This window comes from Oncorhynchus mykiss, chromosome 15 (genome assembly GCF_057628025.1).
Source record: "Oncorhynchus mykiss isolate SJ-2025 chromosome 15, ASM5762802v1, whole genome shotgun sequence".
Taxonomy (NCBI): Eukaryota; Metazoa; Chordata; class Actinopteri; order Salmoniformes; family Salmonidae; genus Oncorhynchus; species Oncorhynchus mykiss.
Window position 1 is genome coordinate 14,862,575 of NC_143036.1, and position 22,944 is coordinate 14,885,518.

General features: G+C 43.9%; 1 protein-coding gene across 4 annotated transcripts; it reads right to left on the reverse strand.

Moving 5' to 3' along the window:
- Window positions 1–480: 480 nt before the first annotated feature.
- Window positions 481–21,273, reverse strand: LOC110489639 (kelch-like protein 15). Of its 4 annotated transcripts, none has more exons than XM_036943792.2 (9): window positions 20,984–21,273; window positions 20,422–20,509; window positions 16,536–16,674; window positions 16,231–16,419; window positions 12,168–12,392; window positions 11,893–12,054; window positions 7,455–7,664; window positions 4,030–4,220; window positions 481–3,928 (listed from the first exon to the last, which is right to left on the reverse strand). In XM_036943792.2, exons 1-9 carry the CDS (start codon window positions 21,042–21,044, stop codon window positions 3,088–3,090), a joined length of 2,106 nt encoding a protein of 701 aa, XP_036799687.1. In that variant the 5' UTR covers window positions 21,045–21,273; the 3' UTR covers window positions 481–3,087. The 4 variants fall into 4 exon arrangements, with proteins under 4 accessions (XP_036799687.1, XP_036799690.1, XP_036799689.1 ...); XM_036943795.2 differs by lacking the exon at window positions 20,422–20,509 and adding an exon at window positions 17,386–17,488 and having other exon boundaries at window positions 20,984–21,117; XM_036943794.2 differs by lacking the exon at window positions 20,984–21,273 and adding an exon at window positions 17,386–17,488.
- Window positions 21,274–22,944: the final 1,671 nt, after the last annotated feature.

The window sequence follows — 22,944 nt, forward strand, 5'->3', positions numbered from 1 at the left end:
AGATGAGCACACACTTTTCAGCATCAGTGACGGAAGAGGTACCCATTTCTCATACTTGAGTAAAATGATTAGATACTTTCATAGAAAAATACTCAAGTAAAAGGGAAAGTCACCCAGTAAAATACTAGAGTAAAAGTATAAGGTTGTAAATATACTTAAGTATCAAAAGTATAAATTATTTCATATTTCTTGTATTACGCAAAGCAGATGGCACCATTTTCTTGTTTTTAAAATGTACGGATAGACAGGGGCACACTCCAACATAATTTACAAAAGTTGCATGCGTTTAGTGAGTCAGCCAGATCAGAGGCAAAAGGGATGACCATGTGTTATCTTTAGGAATGTAGTGAAGTAAACATCATAAAAAAAATGGAAATAGTAAAGTACAGAGAAAACGACCTAGTTGTACTTTAAAGTATATTTAGTACTTTACACCACTGCCAACACACTCAATAAAACACTCAAGTAAAGCAGAAAAGCTTAACAGTATGAACATTTATTTCTGGATATAAATTACAAAGTGTTTGAAATAGCAGTGTCTACTCAGATTATAGTAAATACATTGTTTATCTGATTTATTTTTTCTTTTAGAAATAGTCATCGTACAGGGTGTTTTTATCCACAATATTCTATAATTTCATCCTACTGAGACTGAGGGCTGATTATAAATGCTGAGCTATGACAGACAGACAAGCCCTGTCCCAAATAAAAACAGGACTAATACACATGTTGACCAGCAGAGGGAAACCGCTGTTTAAAGACTGAAGTTTGGCATAATATTGGCCCGTTTGCCAGACGCATACTATTCCTGGACAAAAAAAAAACCCACTTTCAGTGGAGATTCTCTATTGCGCATTGCTTTTTAGTCCAGAAGTAGGTTTACCGTCTGGAAAACCAACTGGGCCTAAGTGTTCATGATATCGATAGTCATTTTTACATGTAAAATATAGACAAAGACACAGATGGGAGATGACAGAATACCTTATTACATCTAAGCTGCCTTAGTGATGTTAACAGTCCCTGTTTATACACTACTGCACACATCTTATTCTGTCAAATGGAGCCACTGCCCGTGAGGGGGGTCTGCCTGGTATTTATACAGTACCACAAACCGCTCTGTGACTTTTTGACTGGGGGAAAAGGCATGTTTGTATGCTACTGCATAAATACTGCACTGCAGGTTTGATTGAATAGAGCCGTGAGTGCAGGCAAGAGGACGCTGGGTAGAGGAAAGGAGGGAGGGAAAGAAGAGGGAAATGTGGAATCAGAAAGAGTGACACAATCTCTCAAAGTATCATAAAGACTATGCTCCATTGAAAGGCAAATCACATCAACCCAACATCCCGACCACAATCACACAGAGTTAGCTGGTGGTGGATGGATCTCCATAAACACACATACAAAAAAAATGGCTGACAGACAGAACTGCAGAAGACCGTGCTTTAGCCCTTTTCATTGTTGTTCATTAAAAGAAGAACGAGAGAGATGAGCAGGTTCATATGCTGCAGCTGGCTCCGTCAGACAGACAGACAGACAGACAGAGACAGGACTAAGCCAGGGTAGGGCTTTACAAAGTAGGATCCATAAGTTAGCCAGATCACCTTTGACACTCAAAATATGATCAAGCAAAAATAGTTAATGTGTTACTGGGAGTTTTGAGCCTATTTCAAATTGATCTTTAATATTAACTCCTTTTCTGTATCAACTTATTTAGTTTTTTTGAATCAAAAGTTGTTTCTGGTTCATTTCTGTGGCCAACTCCTACCATCTAACACACCCTCGTCGTCTGCCACAGCAACACTCAGAGCAGATGGTTAACGTCAATAAATAAAGTGAAATCTTACATACAGTACTGCCAGAGAGACGGGGACCTTCACACTGCAGTCATCCCTGACCTCTGAACTGTTACATGGCTCTCTGTCAGCAGGACAGTGTTATTGCAGTGTAGTCATGACAACGCTAAATCATCACCATGATCATCTTTCTCACAATCCCAATAGTATGATGAGTGCATATTTTTTAATATTTTGCTCATTCATGTATCACACACACACACACACTCCAGCTCCACAGACTAATGGTGCTTTCAAGAGAACTGGGAAGGTCAAATCATGACGTCAGTGACCTTCAGATCGGAAAGTCAGAGCTTTAAGATGATCCCAGAGTTTCCGACTTTCGAATTCCGAGTTAGATGACCGTTCAAAACTATTTTTCCCCAGTCGGAGGTCGCTCCGCCCCGATTTCCCAGTTGTCTTGAACGCACGTCTTGAAGTCAGAGGTAGGAGATTTCCGAGTTCCCAGTTGTCTTGAAAGCGGCATCAGAGAAAGGGTTACAGAGAGACTAGATGACATCACATGAACATGACACAGCATGGTTGAGACATACAGACAGACATGGTTCAGACCAATGACGTGAATAAACCCTGGATTGCTGATGCTATCAATTAGCCAATAAAATTTACAAAATCACATGTATTTAAGTATTTCCTTGTTGTAGTGGGGACAGTAACATTGGTACTCTCTAAAGTACTTACTGTAAGGAATATGTTTTTATCAAACTTTTTTTTGTATTTTTAGTTCACATAATTAACATATATTATAATATACCAGTAAAAAACGTGTAGACATTGAAACATTTATTTCTATAGCTTCCCACCCAAAATGGCTTCAATACAGCGCCCCACTGTCAGTCATCCAGGGTTTATACATTATTAGTTCAGTCAGACAGGGCTTGAAACGGAATCATAATAACAATATGAAACTGACCTCAGTCCAAAATAAACCAGCTGAATCATGAAAAATCTTCTCAATTTTTCCCTTTTTCTGAAAAGCTTATTTTGAAACAGATCAGCTTGAGTTGCCCACCACCACTGATCACTAGCAAAGCTCAATTTTCTGCCCGTGTGGACAGATTACTATGGCATGTTTAGTTCAGTCTGTGTCTAGTTGAAAAGCTTCTGTGTTAGAGAGTGTTAGTGTCACACCTGTAAACACCAATCCTCCACCTCCACGCCTGGGGCCTGTAGGAGGAGTTGGTCTTAAAAGGGGGGCATTCCCAAACCTTGAAGGTCTGAACTGAACCAGACCTCAGCTGCAGCGCCGGACGTGCTCCAGGACGTACTCAGGGAAGTGCAGAGTGCAGACCTGCAGCCCATCCAGTTTGCAAGGCATCCTGGGATACTCGTCCTCCTTCCACTTGTTGTCATCGGGGTCAAAGGTCAGGATGGAGTCAGAGTAATGTCCGTTATAGCAGAGGCCCCCCAGTACCATGATCTGTCTGTCCAGCACCGCGACGCCATGCCCACTGCGCCCGATGGGCATTGACGCCAGGATGGTCCACTCGTCTGTCTCAGGGTCGTAAACCTCCGTGGACGGGCAGCCCTGCGACTCGAATGACGCCCGGAGGATCACACACACACCCCCGAACACGTACAGCTTCCCGTTATGGGAGATCATCTTGTGGAAGCAGCGAGCGTAATTCATCTTCGACTTGTTCTCCCAGCAGCTGGTGTGTGTGTTGGGGAGGAGGGGGGTGCGGGCTGAACGCGTCCTGTGTGTGTCCGTTGTTCCCGCAGAGCCTGCTACACACAACCCTCCCCCTGCATCCAGTCCAGGGTCGAACACACACACCCCTCCCCCCGTGTCCCGCCCCGGGTCGAAAAGACACACCCCTCCCCCCTCGTCCCGCCCCGGGTCGAACACACACACCTGTTTGGAGGTGGATGAGGAGGTGATTCCTCCGGTGATATAGAGTTTACCGTTTAGGACCGTGCCCTCGTGACCGTACTTGTTGACCGGGTACGGATCCACAAACTCCCAGCGGTCCGCCGTGATGTCATAGCGTTCCGTGGAGTAAAATGTCTCATCCCGCGTCCGCCCAGCCACCGCGTAGATGAACTTACCGATGACCCCCACTGCAAACTCTGACCTTGAAGTGAAGACACAAAAAACAAAACGTTTTTCTTTACACCTAATAGATCTTGTAGAAACATGAAACCATGTCACACCTGGGACGTGACAAGTACAGACCTGGGCACAGACATGTCGGCCATGCGTAGCCAGGAGTTCTGGCGGGGGTCGTAGCGGTAGACTTTAGAGGAGGCGTGGAACTCCCCATCAGGCCCTAGCTCCTCCCCCCCCAGCAGGAAGGCAAAGTTGTTGACGATGGCCAAGCAGTCTGGTCGGAGAGGAACCTGGGGACCTTCCAACTCCCACCACACCTACGGACAGGTCATACACACATTAGAAATATACATTATAGACACATTATAAACTGACATATATACATTAGACAGACATTAGGCACATTATCGACATATTATACACATATTATACACATTATAGCCATTAGACACATTATAGACATTATAGACACAAGCCGTTTTCGAATACTCATACTAATCGCACTATTTGTGACGTAAAATTAGTATGGGTATAGTTAGTATGCTTATTGGTCATAGTATGGATATAGTTAGTATGGATATAGTTAGTATGGATATAGTTAGTATGGATATAGTTAGTATGGATATAGTTAGTATGCTTATTGGTCATAGTATGGATATAGTCAGTATGCTTATTGGTCATAGTATGGATATAGTTAGTATGGATATAGTTAGTATGGATATAGTTAGTATGGATATAGTTAGTATGGATATAGTTAGTATGGATATAGTTAGTATGGATATAGTTAGTATGTTTATTGGTCATAGTATGGATATAGTTAGTATGGATATAGTTAGTATGGATATAGTTAGTATGGATATAGTTAGTATGGATATAGTTAGTATGCTTATTGGTCATAGTATGGATATAGTCAGTATGCTTATTGGTCATAGTATGGATATAGTTAGTATGCTCATTGGTCATAGTATGGATATAGTTAGTATGCTCATTGGTCATAGTATGGATATAGTCAGTATGCTCATTGGTCATAGTATGGATATAGTCAGTATGCTCATTGGTCATAGTATGGATATAGTTAGTATGCTCATTGGTCATAGTATGGATATAGTTAGTATGTTTATTGGTCATAGTATGGATATAGTTAGTATGTTTATTGGTCATAGTATGGATATAGTTAGTATGGATATAGTTAGTATGGATATAGTTAGTATGGATATAGTTAGTATGGATATAGTTAGTATGTTTATTGGTCATAGTATGGATATAGTTAGTATGGATATAGTTAGTATGGATATAGTTAGTATGGATATAGTTAGTATGGATATAGTTAGTATGCTTATTGGTCATAGTATGGATATAGTTAGTATGCTCATTGGTCATAGTATGGATATAGTTAGTATGTTTATTGGTCATAGTATGGATATAGTTAGTATGCTTATTGGTCATAGTATAGATATAGTTAGTATGCTCAGTGGTCATAGTATGGATATAGTTAGTATGCTTATTGGTCATAGTATGGATATAGTTAGTATGCTCATTGGTCATAGTATGGATATAGTCAGTATGCTTATTGGTCATAGTATGGATATAGTTAGTATGCTCATTGGTCATAGTATGGATATAGCTAGTATGCTCATTGGTCATAGTATGGATGTAGTCAGTATGCTTATTGGTCATAGTATGGATATAGTTAGTATGGATATAGTCAGTATGCTCATTGGTCATAGTATGGATGTAGTCAGTATGCTCATTGGTCATAGTATGGATATAGTCAGTATGCTCATTGGTCATAGTATGGATATACTTAGTATGCTCATTGGTCATAGTATGGATATAGTTAGTATGCTCATTGGTCATAGTATGGATATAGTCAGTATGCTCATTGGTCATAGTATTGATATAGTTAGTATGCTCATTGGTCATAGTATGGATATAGTTAGTATGCTCATTGGTCATAGTATGGATGTAGTCAGTATGCTCATTGGTCATAGTATGGATATAGTCAGTATGCTCATTGGTCATAGTATGGATATAGTTAGTATGCTCATTGGTCATAGTATGGATATAGTTAGTATGCTCATTGGTCATAGTATGGATATAGTCAGTATGCTCATTGGTCATAGTATGGATATAGTCAGTATGCTCATTGGTCATAGTATGGATATAGTTAGTATGCTCATTGGTCATAGTATGGATATAGTTAGTATGTTTATTGGTCATAGTATGGATATAGTCAGTATGCTCGTTGGTCATAATATGGATATAGTCAGTATGCTAAAAGTTCCCGGATGTCGTACTACATTCGCCAAAATATGCAGTATACAAACTGTGGACACTATTTCCGTGCTTTTAGGGCCCATAATTCAATTCTTCAGAAAATGGGAAGTGGTGTAATCGTTGTGCGTTTTCAATGGACATTGTTAATGAAGTTGTAAGATGTCCATCTAGTAATTTGTTAGACATGCTAACAAGCTAGAAAGAAGTTGCATAGCAACAGCATCAACTTCCAGTAGACAGGCGAAGAGCTAGTACACTCAACTGAAAATACACTGTTTGTTTACAGTAAACTAAAATGAAATAGTATGTATTCATTAAGTATGTAGTATACAGTATGTTAGTATGGGTATTACCACCCTGCATCCCACTGCTGGTTTGCTTCTGAAGCTAAGCAGGATTGATCCTGGATGGGAGACCAGATGCTGCTGGAAGTGGTGTTGGAGGGCCAGTAGGAGGCACCTTTTCCTCTGGTCTAAAAAAAAGATCCCAATGCCCCAGGGCAGTGACACCTGTGTAGGGTGCCGTCTTTCGGATGGGACGTTAAACGGGTGTCTTGACTTTCTGTGGTCACTAAAGATCCCATGGCACTTATTGTAAGAGTAGGGGTGTTAACCCTGGTGTCCTGGCTAAATTACCAATCTGGCCTTCATAACATCATGGTCACCTAATCATCCCCAGCTTACAATTGGCTCATTCATCTCCTGTAACTATTCCCCAGGTCGTTGCTGTAAATGAGAATGTGTTCTCAGTCAACTTACCTGGTTAAATAAGGGTTAAATATTGATTTTTTTAACACAGCTATATACATATTATACAAATCATAGACAGATATTGTAGGCACATTAGATATTGTAGATATTATAGAAACAATAAAACAGACACATTATAGATCTAGATACATTATAAACAGACATACATTATAGACAAACAGACACATTATAGAGAAGTGTATAATGTGTATAATGAGTGTGTAATGTTACATTATAGACATTAAACCTGACATATTAGAGCATGGCTGTAACAAGTCTCAACACCCAGTAGCTCTTCAGTAGGAGCCTTGGTACCCCTCTGGTACCAACACAGAACCCTGCGGCTGTATCCTTGTCTCTGTGCGGCAGTAGGATCGTACCTTGGGTCTGTGCGGCAGCAGGAACGTACCTTGGGTCTGTGAGGCAGCAGGAACGTACCTTGGGTCTGTGCGGCAGCAGGAACGTACCTTGGGTCTGTGCGGCAGCAGGAACGTACCTTGGGTCTGTGCGGCAGCAGGAACGTACCTTGGGTTTGTGCAGCAGTAGGATCTTGCTGTTGACCATGCTGTGTCCGATCATGCCCCTGAACACGGCAGTCTGCGGTCGGACCGAGCGGATGCGGTTGGACCGAGTCTCGACCAGTGGCTGCTCGTTGACGTCGTGGAAGTAGCTGAGAGCCTGGTCCACCTCCTGACGCAGCTGTCGAGAGTAACGATAGAACTCTGACGTCTTCACCTGAGAGAGGACGAATTAGTCAGAGGCGATGTCATAGAGGAAGGCAGACTGCTTCATCTTGCAACAGTATCAGTGTGTGTGTGTGTGTGTGTGTGTGATATATAACTCAGCAAAAAAAGAAACGTTCTCTCACTGTCATCTGTGTTTATTTTCGGCAAACTTAACATGTGTAAATATTTGTATGAACATACATTGCCTTGCGAAAGTATTCGGCCCCCTTGAACTTTGCGACCTTTTGCCACATTTCAGGCTTCAAACATAAAGATATAAAACTGTATTTTTTTGTGAAGAATCAACAACAAGTGGGACACAATCATGAAGTGGAACGACATTTATTGGATATTTCAAACTTTTTTAACAAATCAAAAACTGAAAAATTGGGCGTGCAAAATTATTCAGCCCCCTTAAGTTAATACTTTGTAGCGCCACCTTTTGCCTGCGATTACAGCTGTAAGTCGCTTGGGGTATGTCTATCAGTTTTGCACATCGAGAGACTGAATTTTTTTCCCATTCCTCCTTGCAAAACAGTTCGAGCTCAGTGAGGTTGGATGGAGAGCATTTGTGAACAGCAGTTTTCAGTTCTTTCCACAGATTCTCGATTGGATTCAGGTCTGGACTTTGACTTGGCCATTCTAACACCTGGATATGTTTATTTTTGAACCATTCCATTGTAGATTTTGCTTTATGTTTTGGATCATTGTCTTGTTGGAAGACAAATCTCTGTCCCAGTCTCAGGTCTTTTGCAGACTCCATCAGGTTTTCTTCCAGAATGGTCCTGTATTTGGCTCCATCCATCTTCCCATCAATTTTAACCATCTTCCTTGTCCCTGCTGAAGAAAAGCAGGCCCAAACCATGATGCTGCCACCACCATGTTTGACAGTGGAGATGGTGTGTTCAGGGTGATGAGCTGTGTTGCTTTTACGCCAAACATAACGTTTTGCATTGTTGCCAAAAAGTTCCATTTTGGTTTCATCTGACCAGAGCACCTTCTTCCACATGTTTGGTGTGTCTCCCAGGTGGCTTGTGGCAAACTTTAACCGACACTTTTTATGGATATCTTTAAGAAATGGCTTTCTTCTTGCCACTCTTCCATAAAGGCCAGATTTGTGCAATATACGACTGATTGTTGTCCTATGGACAGTGTCTCCCACCTCAGCTGTAGATCTCTGCAGTTCATCCAGAGTGATCATGGGCCTCTTGGCTGCATCTCTGATCAGTCTTCTCCTTGTATGAGCTGAAAGTTTAGAGGGACGGCCAGGTCTTGGTAGATTTGCAGTGGTCTGATACTCCTTCCATTTCAATATTATCGCTTGCACAGTGCTCCTTGGGATGTTTAAAGCTTGGGAATTTTTTTTGTATCCAAATCCGGCTTTAAACTTCTTCACAACAGTGTCTCGGACCTGCCTGGTGTGTTTCTTGTTCTTCATGATGCTCTCTGCGCTTTTAACGGACCTCTGAGACTATCACAGTGCAGGTGCATTTATACGGAGACTTGATTACACACAGGTGGATTGTATTTATCATCATTAGTCATTTAGGTCAACATTGGATCATTCAGATATCCTCACTGAACTTCTGGAGAGAGTTTGCTGCACTGAAAGTAAAGGGGCTGAATAATTTTGCACGCCCAATTCTTCAGTTTTTGATTTGTTAAAAAAGTTTGAAATATCCAATAAATGTCGTTCCACTTCATGATTGTGTCCCACTTGTTGTTGATTCTTCACAAGAAAATACAGTTTCATATCTTTATGTTTGAAGCCTGAAATGTGGCAAAAGGTCGCAAAGTTCAAGGGGGCCGAATACTTTCGCAAGGCACTGTAACAAGTTTCAACAACTGAGACATAAACTGAACAAGTTCCACAGACATGTGACTAACAGAACTGGAATAATGTGTCCCTGAACAAAGGGAGGGGGGTCAAAATCAAAAGAAACATTCAGTATCTGGTGTGGCCACCAGCTGCATTAAGTACTGCAGTGCATCTCCTCCTCATGGACTGCACCAGATTTGCTGTGAGATGTTACCCCACTCTTCCACCAAGGCACCTGCAAGTTCCCGGACATTTCTGGGGAACTTTTATGGCCCTCACCCCCCGATCCAACATGTCCCAGACGTGCTCAATGGGATTGGGATCTTCGCTGGCCATGGCAGAACACTGACATTCCTGTCTTGCAGGAAATCTCACACAGAACGAGCAGTATGGCTGGTGGCATTGTATGCTGGAGGGTCATGTCAGGATGAGCCTGCAGGAAGGGTACCACATGAGGGAGGAGGATGTCTCATATATATATATATATATATATATATATATATCAAACACATGGCTTATATGTGTTTGATACAATTCCATTTGTGACGTTCCAGCCATTATTATGATCCATCCTCCCTTCACCACTGATGTATACTCCTTCCTCCCATTCCTCCAAATCACAGGTAAGCCTTTTGTGTGTGAATTCTGATACAAAGAAAGAAAGGCATCTCCTGTAATATGGGTCATATGTTTTTAACCGTTGTCTTTGCTGTACAGCATGCCTGTCGCCAAGTGGTGCCCCTCTCTGACACGCAGTGCCTGAATGACAGTGAGCTTTCAAAGTCTATTCAGACTGGTCTGTGCTCTTGGTTAGAACAGGCAATTCAATTATACAACGTGTCAACACTGCTCGCTTTGCGCGCTGCTCCAAAATAACAAATGTACAACTCTAACAACAGAAGACTCAGAGTCTGGGTCTGCATCTCCGCTCGCCATCACGGCTAAATTATATTTTTCAAAACTGACGGCGGAATAGATGAGCTTGGAGCGGACGGAGAGAAGCAGGCGAGTGAGGGCAGATAGGGGATGTAAAGAGCGGAGGGAGAGAAGCAGGCGAGTGAGGGCAGGTAGGGGATGTGAAGAGCGGACGGAGAGAAGCAGGCGAGTGAGGGCAGGTAGGGGATGTGAAGGGCGGACGGAGAGAAGCAGACGAGGGAGGGCAGGTAGGGGATGTGAAGAGCGGACGGAGAGAAGCAGGCGATTGAGGGCAGGTAGGGGATGTGAAGGGCGGACGGAGAGAAGCAGACGAGGGAGGGCAGGTAGGGGATGTGAAGAGCGGACGGAGAGAAGCAGACGAGGGAGGGCAGGTAGGGGATGTGAAGAGCGGACGGAGAGAAGCAGGCGAGTGAGGGCAGGTAGGGGATGTGAAGAGCGGACGGAGAGAAGCAGACGAGGGAGGGCAGGTAGGGGATGTGAAGAGCGGACGGAGAGAAGCAGGCGAGTGAGGGCAGGTAGGGGATGTGAAGAGCGGACGGAGAGAAGCAGGCAGTGAGGGCAGGTAGGGGATGTGAAGAGCGGACGGAGAGAAGCAGGCGAGTGAGGGCAGGTAGGGGATGTGAAGAGCGGACGGAGAGAAGCAGACGAGGGAGGGCAGGTAGGGGATGTGAAGAGCGGACGGAGAGAAGCAGGCGAGTGAGGGCAGGTAGGAGATGTGAAGAGCGGACGGAGAGAAGCAGGCGAGTGAGGGCAGGTAGGGGATGTGAAGAGCGGACGGAGAGAAGCAGGCGAGTGAGGGCAGGTAGGGGATGTGAAGAGCGGACGGAGAGAAGCAGGCGAGTGAGGGCAGGTAGGGGATGTGAAGAGCGGACGGAGAGAAGCAGGCGAGTGAGGGCAGGTAGGGGATGTGAAGAGCGGACGGAGAGAAGCAGGCGAGTGAGGGCAGGTAGGGGATGTGAAGAGCGGACGGAGAGAAGCAGGCGAGTGAGGGCAGGTAGGGGATGTGAAGAGCGGACGGAGAGAAGCAGGCGAGTGAGGGCAGGTAGGGGATGTGAAGAGCGGAGGGAGAGAAGAAGGCGAGTGAGGGCAGGTAGGGGATCTGAAGAGCTGACGGAGAGAAGCAGGCGAGTGAGGGCAGGTAGGGGATCTGAAGAGCTGACGGAGAGAAGCAGGCGAGTGAGGGCAGGTAGGGGATGGGGCTGGTTCATTACAGCTGCAACACGTGATATACACATGAAAGTGAAGTGGATATCATTGGACCTGTGCATACCAGAGACTAGTCAATGTTGCTTCAATTCAACTGACTTTATAAACATATTATAACAGGCGCCAGCAGGTTCTTTAGATCGGTAGGGCTGAAAAACTTGGTAGTATCATATGAAACATTACTATGGTACTCTAAAATGTTGGTATCATAAGCATCAGTACCGTGATACTACCGTAGTACCGGTGTACCGTGTAACAGTATTTGTGTGCGCCCTACCTTCTCGAAGACGTTAGCGGCGGTCATGAGGCAGAAGCGTAGAGACTGGACGACAGTGTCTGTGTGTCTCCAGCGGCGGCGGTCGTGTCGGAGCCAGGCCTGGACAGACTCATACAGCTCTATCTCTGGGAACCGACTCAGGGCATCACTGTCCAGGTACGCCTGACACACACACACACACACACACACACCACCTGTTTTAAAGAGCTCAAAGCATCACTGTTCAGGTACACACAGAGTTAACTAAGGGGTGCCAGTCAGTTCATCCACCACACCTGCAGTCTCTCCAGGCTGAGGTAGAGCAGGAAGTCAGGTTTGCTCATCAGAGGAACAAAGTTCTCCAGCAGGAAGTTGTCGAGCTGCTCCTGCACGCCCTCCACCCCCACGCTGAAGTCCTCCAGAAGTCTCATCACCTCGGCACAGTTCTCCAGACAGATCTTAGACAGCAGGAAGGAACAGCAGAACTCTACCACCTCCGTCAGCTGGACGTACATGGCAGCCTAGAGGGTGAGGAGACAGTGACAGATCTTAGTCAGCTGGACGTACATGGCAGCCTAGAGGGTGAGGAGACAGTGACAGATCTTAGTCAGCTGGACGTACATGGCAGCCTAGAGGGTGAGGAGACAGTGACAGATCTTAGTCAGCTGGACGTACATGGCAGCCTAGACGGTGAGGAGACAGTGACAGATCTTAGTCCGCTGGACGTACATGGCAGCCTAGAGGGTGAGGAGACAGTGACAGATCTTAGTCAGCTGGACGTACATGGCAGCCTAGAGGGTGAGGAGACAGTGACAGATCTTAGTCAGCTGGACGTACATGGCAGCCTAGAGGGTGAGGAGACAGTAACAGATCTTAGTTAGCTGGACGTACATGGCAGCCTAGAGGGTGAGGAGACAGTAACAGATCTTAGTCAGCTGGACGTACATGGCAGCCTAGAGGGTGAGGAGACAGTGACAGATCTTAGTCAGCTGGACGTACATGGCAGCCTAGAGGGTGAGGAGACAGTAACAGATCTTAGTCAGCTGGACGTACATGGCAGCCTAGAGGGTGAGGAGACAGTAACAGATCTTAGTCAGCTGGACGTACATGGCAGCCTAGAGGGTGAGGAGACAGTGACAGATCTTAGTCAGCTGGACGTACATGGCAGCCTAGAGGGTGAGGAGACAGTAACAGATCTTAGTCAGCTGGACGTACATGGCAGCCTAGAGGGTGAGGAGACAGTAACAGATCTTAGTCAGCTGGACGTACATGGCAGCCTAGAGGGTGAGGAGACAGTGACAGATCTTAGTCAGCTGGACGTACATGGCAGCCTAGAGGGTGAGGAGACAGTGACAGATCTTAGTCAGCTGGACGTACATGGCAGCCTAGAGGGTGAGGAGACAGTGACAGATCTTAGTCAGCTGGACGTACATGGCAGCCTAGAGGGTGAGGAGACAGTAACAGATCTTAGTCAGCTGGACGTACATGGCAGCCTAGAGGGTGAGGAGACAGTGACAGATCTTAGTCAGCTGGACGTACATGGCAGCCTAGAGGGTGAGGAGACAGTGACAGATCTTAGTCAGCTGGACGTACATGGCAGCCTAGAGGGTGAGGAGACAGTGACAGATCTTAGTCAGCTGGACGTACATGGCAGCCTAGAGGGTGAGGAGACAGTAACAGATCTTAGTTAGCTGGACGTACATGGCAGCCTAGAGGGTGAGGAGACAGTAACAGATCTTAGTCAGCTGGACGTACATGGCAGCCTAGAGGGTGAGGAGACAGTAACAGATCTTAGTCAGCTGGACGTACATGGCAGCCTAGAGGGTGAGGAGACAGTAACAGATCTTAGTTAGCTGGACGTACATGGCAGCCTAGAGGGTGAGGAGACAGTAACAGATCTTAGTCAGCTGGACGTACATGGCAGCCTAGAGGGTGAGGAGACAGTGACAGATCTTAGTCAGCTGGACGTACATGGCAGCCTAGAGGGTGAGGAGACAGTGACAGATCTTAGTCAGCTGGACGTACATGGCAGCCTAGAGGGTGAGGAGACAGTGACAGATCTTAGTCAGCTGGACGTACATGGCAGCCTAGAGGGTGAGGAGACAGTAACAGATCTTAGTCAGCTGGACGTACATGGCAGCCTAGAGGGTGAGGAGACAGTGACAGATCTTAGTCAGCTGGGGCCAGTTGCACCAGTTGGTCATAAGCAGTGGTGGAAAAAGTACCCAATTTTCATACTTGAGTAAAGATACCTTCATAGAAAATGACTCAAGTTAAAGTCATCCAGTAAAAGATTACTTGAGTAAAAGGTTTTTTTTTAAATATACTTAAGTATCAAAAGTAAATGTAATTGCTAAAATACACTTGAGTATCAAAAGTAAAAGTATAAATAATTTCAAATTCTTATATTAAGCACAAACGGCACAATTTACAAGTTTTTATTTTATTTTTACGGAGAGCCAGGGGCACACTCCAACATAATTTACAAATGAAGCATGTGTGATTAGTGAGTCTGCCAGATCAGAGGCAGTAGGGATGACCAGGGATGTTCTCCTGATAAGTGTGTGAATTGGACCATTTTCCTGTTCTGTTAAGTATTCAAAATATACTTTTGGGTGTCAGGGAAAATGTATGGAGTAAAAAGTACATTATTTTCTTTAGGACTGTAATAAAGTAAAAGTTGTCAAAATTATAAATATTAAAGTAAAGATATCCCCAAAAACTATTTAAGTAGTACTTAAAAGTATTTTTACTTAAGTACTTTACACAACTGGTCGTAACTCTACGCCCGGTGTAAAATGCTCTCTATACTGGACCTAAACATTATACCTGCTTACTTTCTGACGGGCCACTCCCAGGTGGTGAGGGTAGGCAACAACACATCCGCCACGCTTATCCTCAACACAGGGACTCCTCAGGGCTGCGTGCTTACTCCCATCCTGTACTCCCTGTTCACCCACGACTGCGTGGCCGTGCACGACTCCAACACAATCATTAAGTTTGTCGACGATGCAACGATGGTAGGCCTGATCACAGATGACAATGAGACAGCCTATAGGCAGAGACCTGGCATTATGGTGTCAGGACAACAACCTCTCCCTCAACGTCAGCAAGACAAACTGTGGACTAGAGGAAACGGAGGTCCTTTCACATCGATGGGGCTGTAGTGGAGCGGATCGAGAGCTTCAACTTCCTGTGTCCACATCACTAAGGAACTATCACGGTCCAAACACACCAAAACAGTCATGAAGAAGGCACCCCAATGCATCTTCCCCCTCAAGAGGCCGAAAATATTTGACATGGGCCCTCACACTCACTACACTGACACTCCAACACACATGCATAATGACGCCACACACTCACACACTCTTCACATACGCTGCTGCTACTCTTTATTGTCTATCCTGATTACCTAGTCACTTTTACCCCACTTGCATGTACATACTGTATTACCTCAACTACCACATATCCCTCCCTGCACATTGACTCGGTACCGGTACTCCTTGTATATAGCCTCATTATTGTTATGTTACCATTTCCTTTTTTATTTGGCAAATGTTTCTTACTTTTAAACACTGGAATGTTGGGAAAGCACTCATAAGTAAGCATTTCACAGTCTACACCTGTTGTATTTGGCGCAAGTAACGTTTTCAGCGCGGACACCATTTTGTCTGGCTGATTTTCTGGGAACCCCATTTGTTTTGTAAGACATTCTGGCAACCCCACCCCAAACCGTATGACAACCTTAAAAATCGTCCAATTTAGATGTCCAAATCAGTAAACAACCTTCAAAACGCTTACATTTTCATTCCTCTTTAAAAAAGAAAACCAATAAATACATTTACTACATTTTTTAAATATTTTTTTAAAAGTTTGTATATTGTCTCATAAAATAAAATGTACTCTTAATGTAACCTCTAACAGTCTATTAGCTAGAAAGGTCACTTCAGACACATTTTCTCTAATAGCAGCTGTTTAACTGGTTAAACAAAGGTTAGCCATGTGCTGGAAAAAATGTAGGTCCAAGAAGTTGCCGCGACTTACTAGCAGGTTCTTTTTCAATGTCACATACTCCAGTGAGTGTAATTAGCTCCAATGAGTAATAAGCTCAATATTAGGAGTTGAGAAATAAAGTTGATGTCATTAGAAGATGTTCTTATATTTTCTACTGTATGTACGTAATTCATAATGTATTTATTCTCTTGTTGTTTGCGATATTCATAAAAACAGTGGGGGAATAAAATCACTTTTAAAAATATATTTTTGCGTACCCCCTACAGTACCTCCACGGACACCTAGGGGGCCCCAGTCCCCAGGTTGAATAACCCTGGCTCAGAGGGTTAAAGGTCTGTGTGTTACCTGTAGTATCTCCTGCACAGTGACCATGCTGAGCTCCAGTGAACCGTAGTACATGAACCTCAGGACGTGGCCGAAGCCGGCAGCCGTTAACCCCTTCATGTGGATCTTGTCCTGGTCTCTCTCTCTCATGTCTGCTGTGAACATGACCCGGAAGTAGTCACTCTGGGTCGCCAGCAGGGCCTTGTGTGCCTGGAGGAGGGGATAACATTAAATTACATGTTAGTGAAAGTGTGTGTGTGTGTGTGTGTGTGTGTGTATGTGTGTATGTATGTGTGTCTGTGTGTGTGTATGCGTGTGTTGCTAACATGGAAGTGGTGTTCCTCTATCAGCAGCGTGACGTCCAATAGGAGCCTCTCCTCGTACAGCGCCCGGAACCCTGAGGACACGCTTCCATCATGAACCTGGGACAGGTACACCTCCACCTCCCCCCCCGACATCACACACCTGGAGGAGGAGGGATGAGCTTAATAACACTTACCTCCAGTAAGGAGAGGGATCAATAACACACTGGTAGTATGACAGTACTAATGCTTTACCGTTCAACCACAGACCGATGAAAGACTAGAAAAACTATGTCACTCAAAAGGGATCCGTCACACTACAGACCAAACACAATGCTGTTTTTCTCTCTAACACGTGTGTGTAAGACGGTCTCTGGAATGACGTCAAGAACATTCAACATTCACACCTCAGCAGTTCAGCTCTCGCACACACAGGCACTGAAATACACACCCACACAGAAATGGGTGCTGCGTGCATACACACACACACACGCGCGCGCTTACGCTTCGAACACCCCGACAGCGTCTTTGAGCTAAATAGTACGCAGCATCATCGGGATGTGTGTGCAACAACATTTCAACATTCACCTTCTGCGACCATTTCTGTCAAGCCGTCTACACATAGAGTTTGATGCATACGTTCGATAGTATGCACCACACTGAACGCACTGCAACTGCCTCTGCAACACAATGCTGCAAGGCAAATGTAGTGTTTCATTGGAAATTAATGTAATTCTGGTGTACCAAAATACAATCACTCTGTCGGTGTGTTGGAAGCGTCACACACTAGCAGCAAACCCATCCACAAACAATCAGATACAAATGCATGCACAAACACACTATTCACTTCCACACACACACACTGCACACTCACCTCTGATTGGCCACGGGCATGTCAGAGGGGGTATTCCGAGCCAATCAGAGGACAGTGGCCCTTGTGTCCGGGGAGAAACTAACAACGCCCTTCTCTGAATCACCTGGACGACAAACCCAAAATTAAATTGTTCATCAAAACTGTTTGTTGAAAATCAATACAAAAGATTATTCAAACCAAGCCGTGGCCTAGAACTAAAGCTACTGAGAATGTTTGGTCAGATGTGTGAATATAACTTTTTCCTGAAAGAGGAGAACGCGTACTGAGACTCCAAGGACCCCATTCCTATACTCAAATTACATTTCTTCCATTCTTTCCTCCTGGCCGGATAAAAAGGCTGCTAGAAGGCCAGCATCCCTAACTCTTCACTGTTGACGTTGAGACTGGTGTTTTGCGGGTACTATTTAATCAAGCTGCCAGTTGAGGACTTATTTGGCGTCTGTTTCTCAAACTAAACACTCTAATGTACTTGTCCTTTTGCTAAGTTGTGCACCGGGGCCTCCCACTCCTCTTTCTATTCTGGCCAGTTTGCGCCATTCTGTGAAGGGAGTAGTACACAGCGTTGTACGAGATCTTCAGTTTCCTGGCAATTTCTCACATGGAATAGCCTTCATTTCTCAGAAGAAAGACTTTTGTTTCTGGCCATTTTGAGCCTGTAATCGAACCCACAAATGCTGATGCTCCAGATACTCAACTAGTCTAAAGGCCAGTTTTATTGCTTCTTTAAATCAGGACAACAGTCTTCAGCTGTGATAACATAATTGATAAAGGGTTTTCTATTGATCAATTAGCATTTTAAAATGATAAACTTTCATTAGCTAACACAGCGTGCCATTGGACCACAGGAGTGATGGTTGCTGATAATGGGCCTCTGTACCCCTACGTAGATATTCCGTTTCCAGCTGCAATAGTCATTTACAACATTAACAATGTCTACGCTGTATTTATGAACAATTTCATGTTATTTTAATGGACAAAAATATGTGCTTGTCTTTCAAAAACAAGGACATTTCTAAGTGACCCCAATCTTTTGAATGGTAGTGTACATTATGGGAACCATTCCTCATTCAGTCATAATTAGCAGTAGATTAATGGATTGGCATGTATTTGCCATCGTCAACTTTTAGAAGGTCAGAAGGAAAGTTAAGCTAATCATTTAAACCACCAACATTTATTCCCATTCACTGAACATTTAGTATTTAAAACTAAAACATTCATTTTCCAGCTGCTTTTTATATTATCCTGCAGACCATTTATCATTCTCCTCCATACTTTTTATTCCAATGCATCCAACATTATGCATGCCCACCACGGTATTGGGCAGATGGTGAAATTTGAGAACTCATCTTGTTTAGAAAACAAAACCTAGGGGCTCCCGAGTGGCACAGCGGTCTAAGGCACTGCATCGCATTGCTAGAGGCGTCAATACAGACCCGGGTTCGATCCCTGGCTATATCACAACCGGCCATGATCCGGAGTCTCATTGGCAAAGTGTCATCCGGGTTAGGGGAGGGTTTGGCTGGAGTGGCTTTACTTTGCTCATCGCGCTCTAGCGACCCCTTGTGGCAGACCGGGTGCCTGCAGGCTGACCTCTGTCATCAGTTGAACGGTGTTTCCTCCGATATATTGGTGCGGCTGGCTTCTGGGTTAAGCGGGCGGGTGTTAAGAAGTGCGGTTTGGCGGGTCATGTTTCGGATGAAGCAATGAGAGAACATTGAAATTGGGCATATATATACACCTTGCAATACAATCTTCTCTAAAAACAGCTGGGCAAAATGTATACAATGTGCGCTGCAATAAGATAACCAGGGTTTGATTATTTAATTTATATATATATAAAGAGCGGACGGATATATATTAAATAATCAAACCCTGGTTATCTTATTGCAGCACACATTGTATACATTTTGCCCAGCTGTTTTTAGAGAAGATTGTATTGCAAGGTATGCGATATGTGTAGGCTGCGTTTACATCCTAGATAGAAGCAGGCCATTGGCTGCCTTCATCATGAGGGGTATGTACGGGAGTTCTGATTTGTTCGGCAAATTTGCCTGAGCAGACAGTGTTGAAATATACTTTGTATGAGGAACATATACACAAATAATCAGCTCCTCAGCCCACCACCTAAAGTCATCGATCACGTGACACCATTCAATCCTACATGAAGACTCAATAGCACCACAGAGTTTCTAAACCCAGAGCTGCAACATTGGGAGACTTCCAGGAACGCCTGCGAAACAGACCAGGCCGGGGTTTGAGAAGTCAATGAGGGAAGTGAAAAATTATTAAAAAATCTAAAAGGCACAACCTAGATTCGAGCCAACGTCTTAAGTATTACTCCAACCGTTTATTTTTTGTAAAAAAAAACTTTTTATGGAAGGAGTGGCTTTGATTTGACGCCCTGCACATGCGTAGTTCAGAGCGAACGACTGTTTCTATGCATGAGCTTAGCTAGCCAACGTCACCATGACGTCGCCTACACGTGTGATCAGGGATTTTTATTGGAGAAGCAGTTTCTGCCTATCTTCATACTGTACTGTCTTTGATAACTGATTTAATGTGGCTTCAATGTGCTAAGACGGTGTCTCGTGGGGACTTAACATTCGCAGTTTGAGCTACTCCAGGAAGTGACGTTGCAGGCTAGCTCAGTACTGCCCCTCATTGAGAAACTCCCGTTGAGGGCTGACAGGGGTACTGTTTTTTTTATTTAACTAGGCAAGTCAGTTAATAAAAACAAATTCTTATTTACAATGATGGCCTACCATTAGCAACTCAATTATTTTTAACTTTTTCTGAGTGCGATTTTTAAAAAATAATATGTTTCAGAACATGTATTAGAAGCAATTATTGGTACCATGATTATCTTCTGCATTATCTTTACAAGATGATTGCCATTTTTCCATTCACTAAAATGGAGGGTTCCTGTTTTTTGCTAACAATGCATGCAGTATCGCAGTCGGAACTTCCGTGGCTTTAATGAAAGGGGACATTCATTTTCCCCTGGAATGGATGTTATGGTTGTCATGGAGATGGTACCTTTTGGGGGCCTCGAGGCCAGTCTCGAGTTTAGCTGACAGCATGCTGAGGGGACGCTCACATTTCCTTTGTTTATGTTTGCCCTGATCTAAAGACAGACACACACAGAGAGAGAGGGACAGAGAGAGAGAAAAAAACTGATGTACTTCAAACCTAGCTAGAAATAAAAAAAATTATATGAATTAAATCATGATTGTAATTTAGCTAGTGCATTTAATTGACTCAAAAACACGTCTATAGACTCACCATGTAATCTTTGATCTAATCGTGTTGGCTAGCAAACTAACGTTAGCTAAACCAGTCATTTATTTTGTAAACTCTGAGTTTAACCAGTGAGCTCGCGCAGTCGAGGGAATCACAGCTTGATTATTTTCCACGCAAGGCCATGACAGGAGTGTCAAATTGATAGTCAATGTAGCTATCCAACTTGCTAACGGCAATACACACTGAATTGCAATCTAAACTCTTCAAATATAACGGTCACGAATAACAGTGACTGGTAGCTCACGACATCCCGTGGAATTACCTAGCAGCTAGTTTAGCAGAATAAAATGTCTCTCACCTCGGCGCTGCGAGTCCCCACAACCCCTCTTCGACCAGACAGACCTGGCTCCTTCTGACATGGGCTGCGGGTTTATAGCCGAGATCAAGAAAAAGGACAATAAAAAAGCATCGCCGAAGATTCCTTATCGTCCATTTAGAATCCCCCTGCGGCTTCAATTTGTCGTTATTTTAACTGGATGTCAAAATACTGTTTGTCTATGAAGTCTATAGCCATTGCAGACGCCATATTATTCTCTGCACTGACGTAATTTCCTGAGGTATAGCCCATTCGAACGGAACTGTAGTGGTGTCGTTGTGCATTGAAGTGAGCCTGTCAATCAAAATCACCAAGCAGGTGTACTATACTGAGCCAACCTGCGATTATAGACCTGCAGTGCAGAATAATTGAGGAGCGATTATAGAGCTGCAGTACAGAATAATTAAGGCCTCTCTTCCTCTCTTCATACTGACCTTGCAATGAACTATTCTCTCTCTCACTCTCTCGCTCTCTTTTTGGGTTGACCCTTGTATTTTATTTGTATTTCTTTCTATGCACACTCACTGTCCTTACACACTCACACACAGTGACACTCCAACACATACACACAAACACTCACTATATAATTTGCTCACACACACACATAATATGCACATACATTTATACTGACTCTACACAAACGCACACCCACTCACAGACAATCATCTTATACGCTGCTGCTACTTTGTTTATCATATATCCTGATGCCTAGTCACCTTACATATCTACCTCTATCACTCCAGTATCCCTGCACATTGTAAATATGGTACTAGAACTGACTGACCCTGTATAGAGAGTGTGCTTACTTACTACTTGTATTCTTCTTATTTCTTGTGTTTTTGTTCTACCTTGTTATTTTTTGTATTACATACAGAGCCTTGCGTAAGTATTCGGCCCCCTTGAACTTTGCGACCTTTTGCCACATTTCAGGCATCAAACATAAAGATATAAAACTATTTTTTTGTGAAGAATCAACAACAAGTGGGACACAATCATGAAGTGGAATGACATTTATTGGATATTTCAAACTTTAACAAATCAAAAACTGAAAAATTGGGCGTGCAAAATTATTCAGCCCCCTTAAGTTAATACTTTGTAGCGCCACCTTTTGCTGCGATTACAGCTGTAAGTCGCTTGGGGTATGTCTCTATCAGTTTTGCACATCGAGAGACTGACATTTTTTCCCATTCCTCCTTGCAAAACAGCTCGAGCTCAGTGAGGTTGGATGGAGAGCATTTGTGAACAGCAGTTTTCAGGTCTTTCCACAGATTCTCGATTGGATTCAGGTCTGGACTTTGACTTGGCCATTCTAACACCTGGATATGTTTATTTTTGAAACATTCCATTGTAGATTTTGCTTTATGTTTTGGATCATTGTCTTGTTGGAAGACAAATCTCCGTCCCAGTCTCAGGTCTTTTGCAGACTCCATCAGGTTTTCTTCCAGAATGGTCCTGTATTTGGCTCCATCCATCTTCCCATCAATTTTAACCATCTTCCCTGTCCCTGCTGAAGAAAAGCTGGCCCAAACCATGATGCTGCCACCACCATGTTTGACAGTGGGGATGGTGTGTTCAGCTGTGTTGCTTTTACGCCAAACATAACGTTTTCCATTGTTGCCAAAAAGTTCAATTTTGGTTTCATCTGACCAGAGCACCTTCTTCCACATGTTTGGTGTGTCTCCCAGGTGGCTTGTGGCAAACTTTAAACAACACTTTTTATGGATATCTTTAAGAAATGGCTTTCTTCTTGCCACTCTTCCATAAAGGCCAGATTTGTGCAATATACGACTGATTGTTGTCCTATGGACAGAGTCTCCCACCTCAGCTGTAGATCTCTGCAGTTCATCCAGAGTGATCATGGGCCTCTTGGCTGCATCTCTGATCAGTCTTCTCCTTGTATGAGCTGAAAGTTTAGAGGGACGGCCAGGTCTTGGTAGATTTGC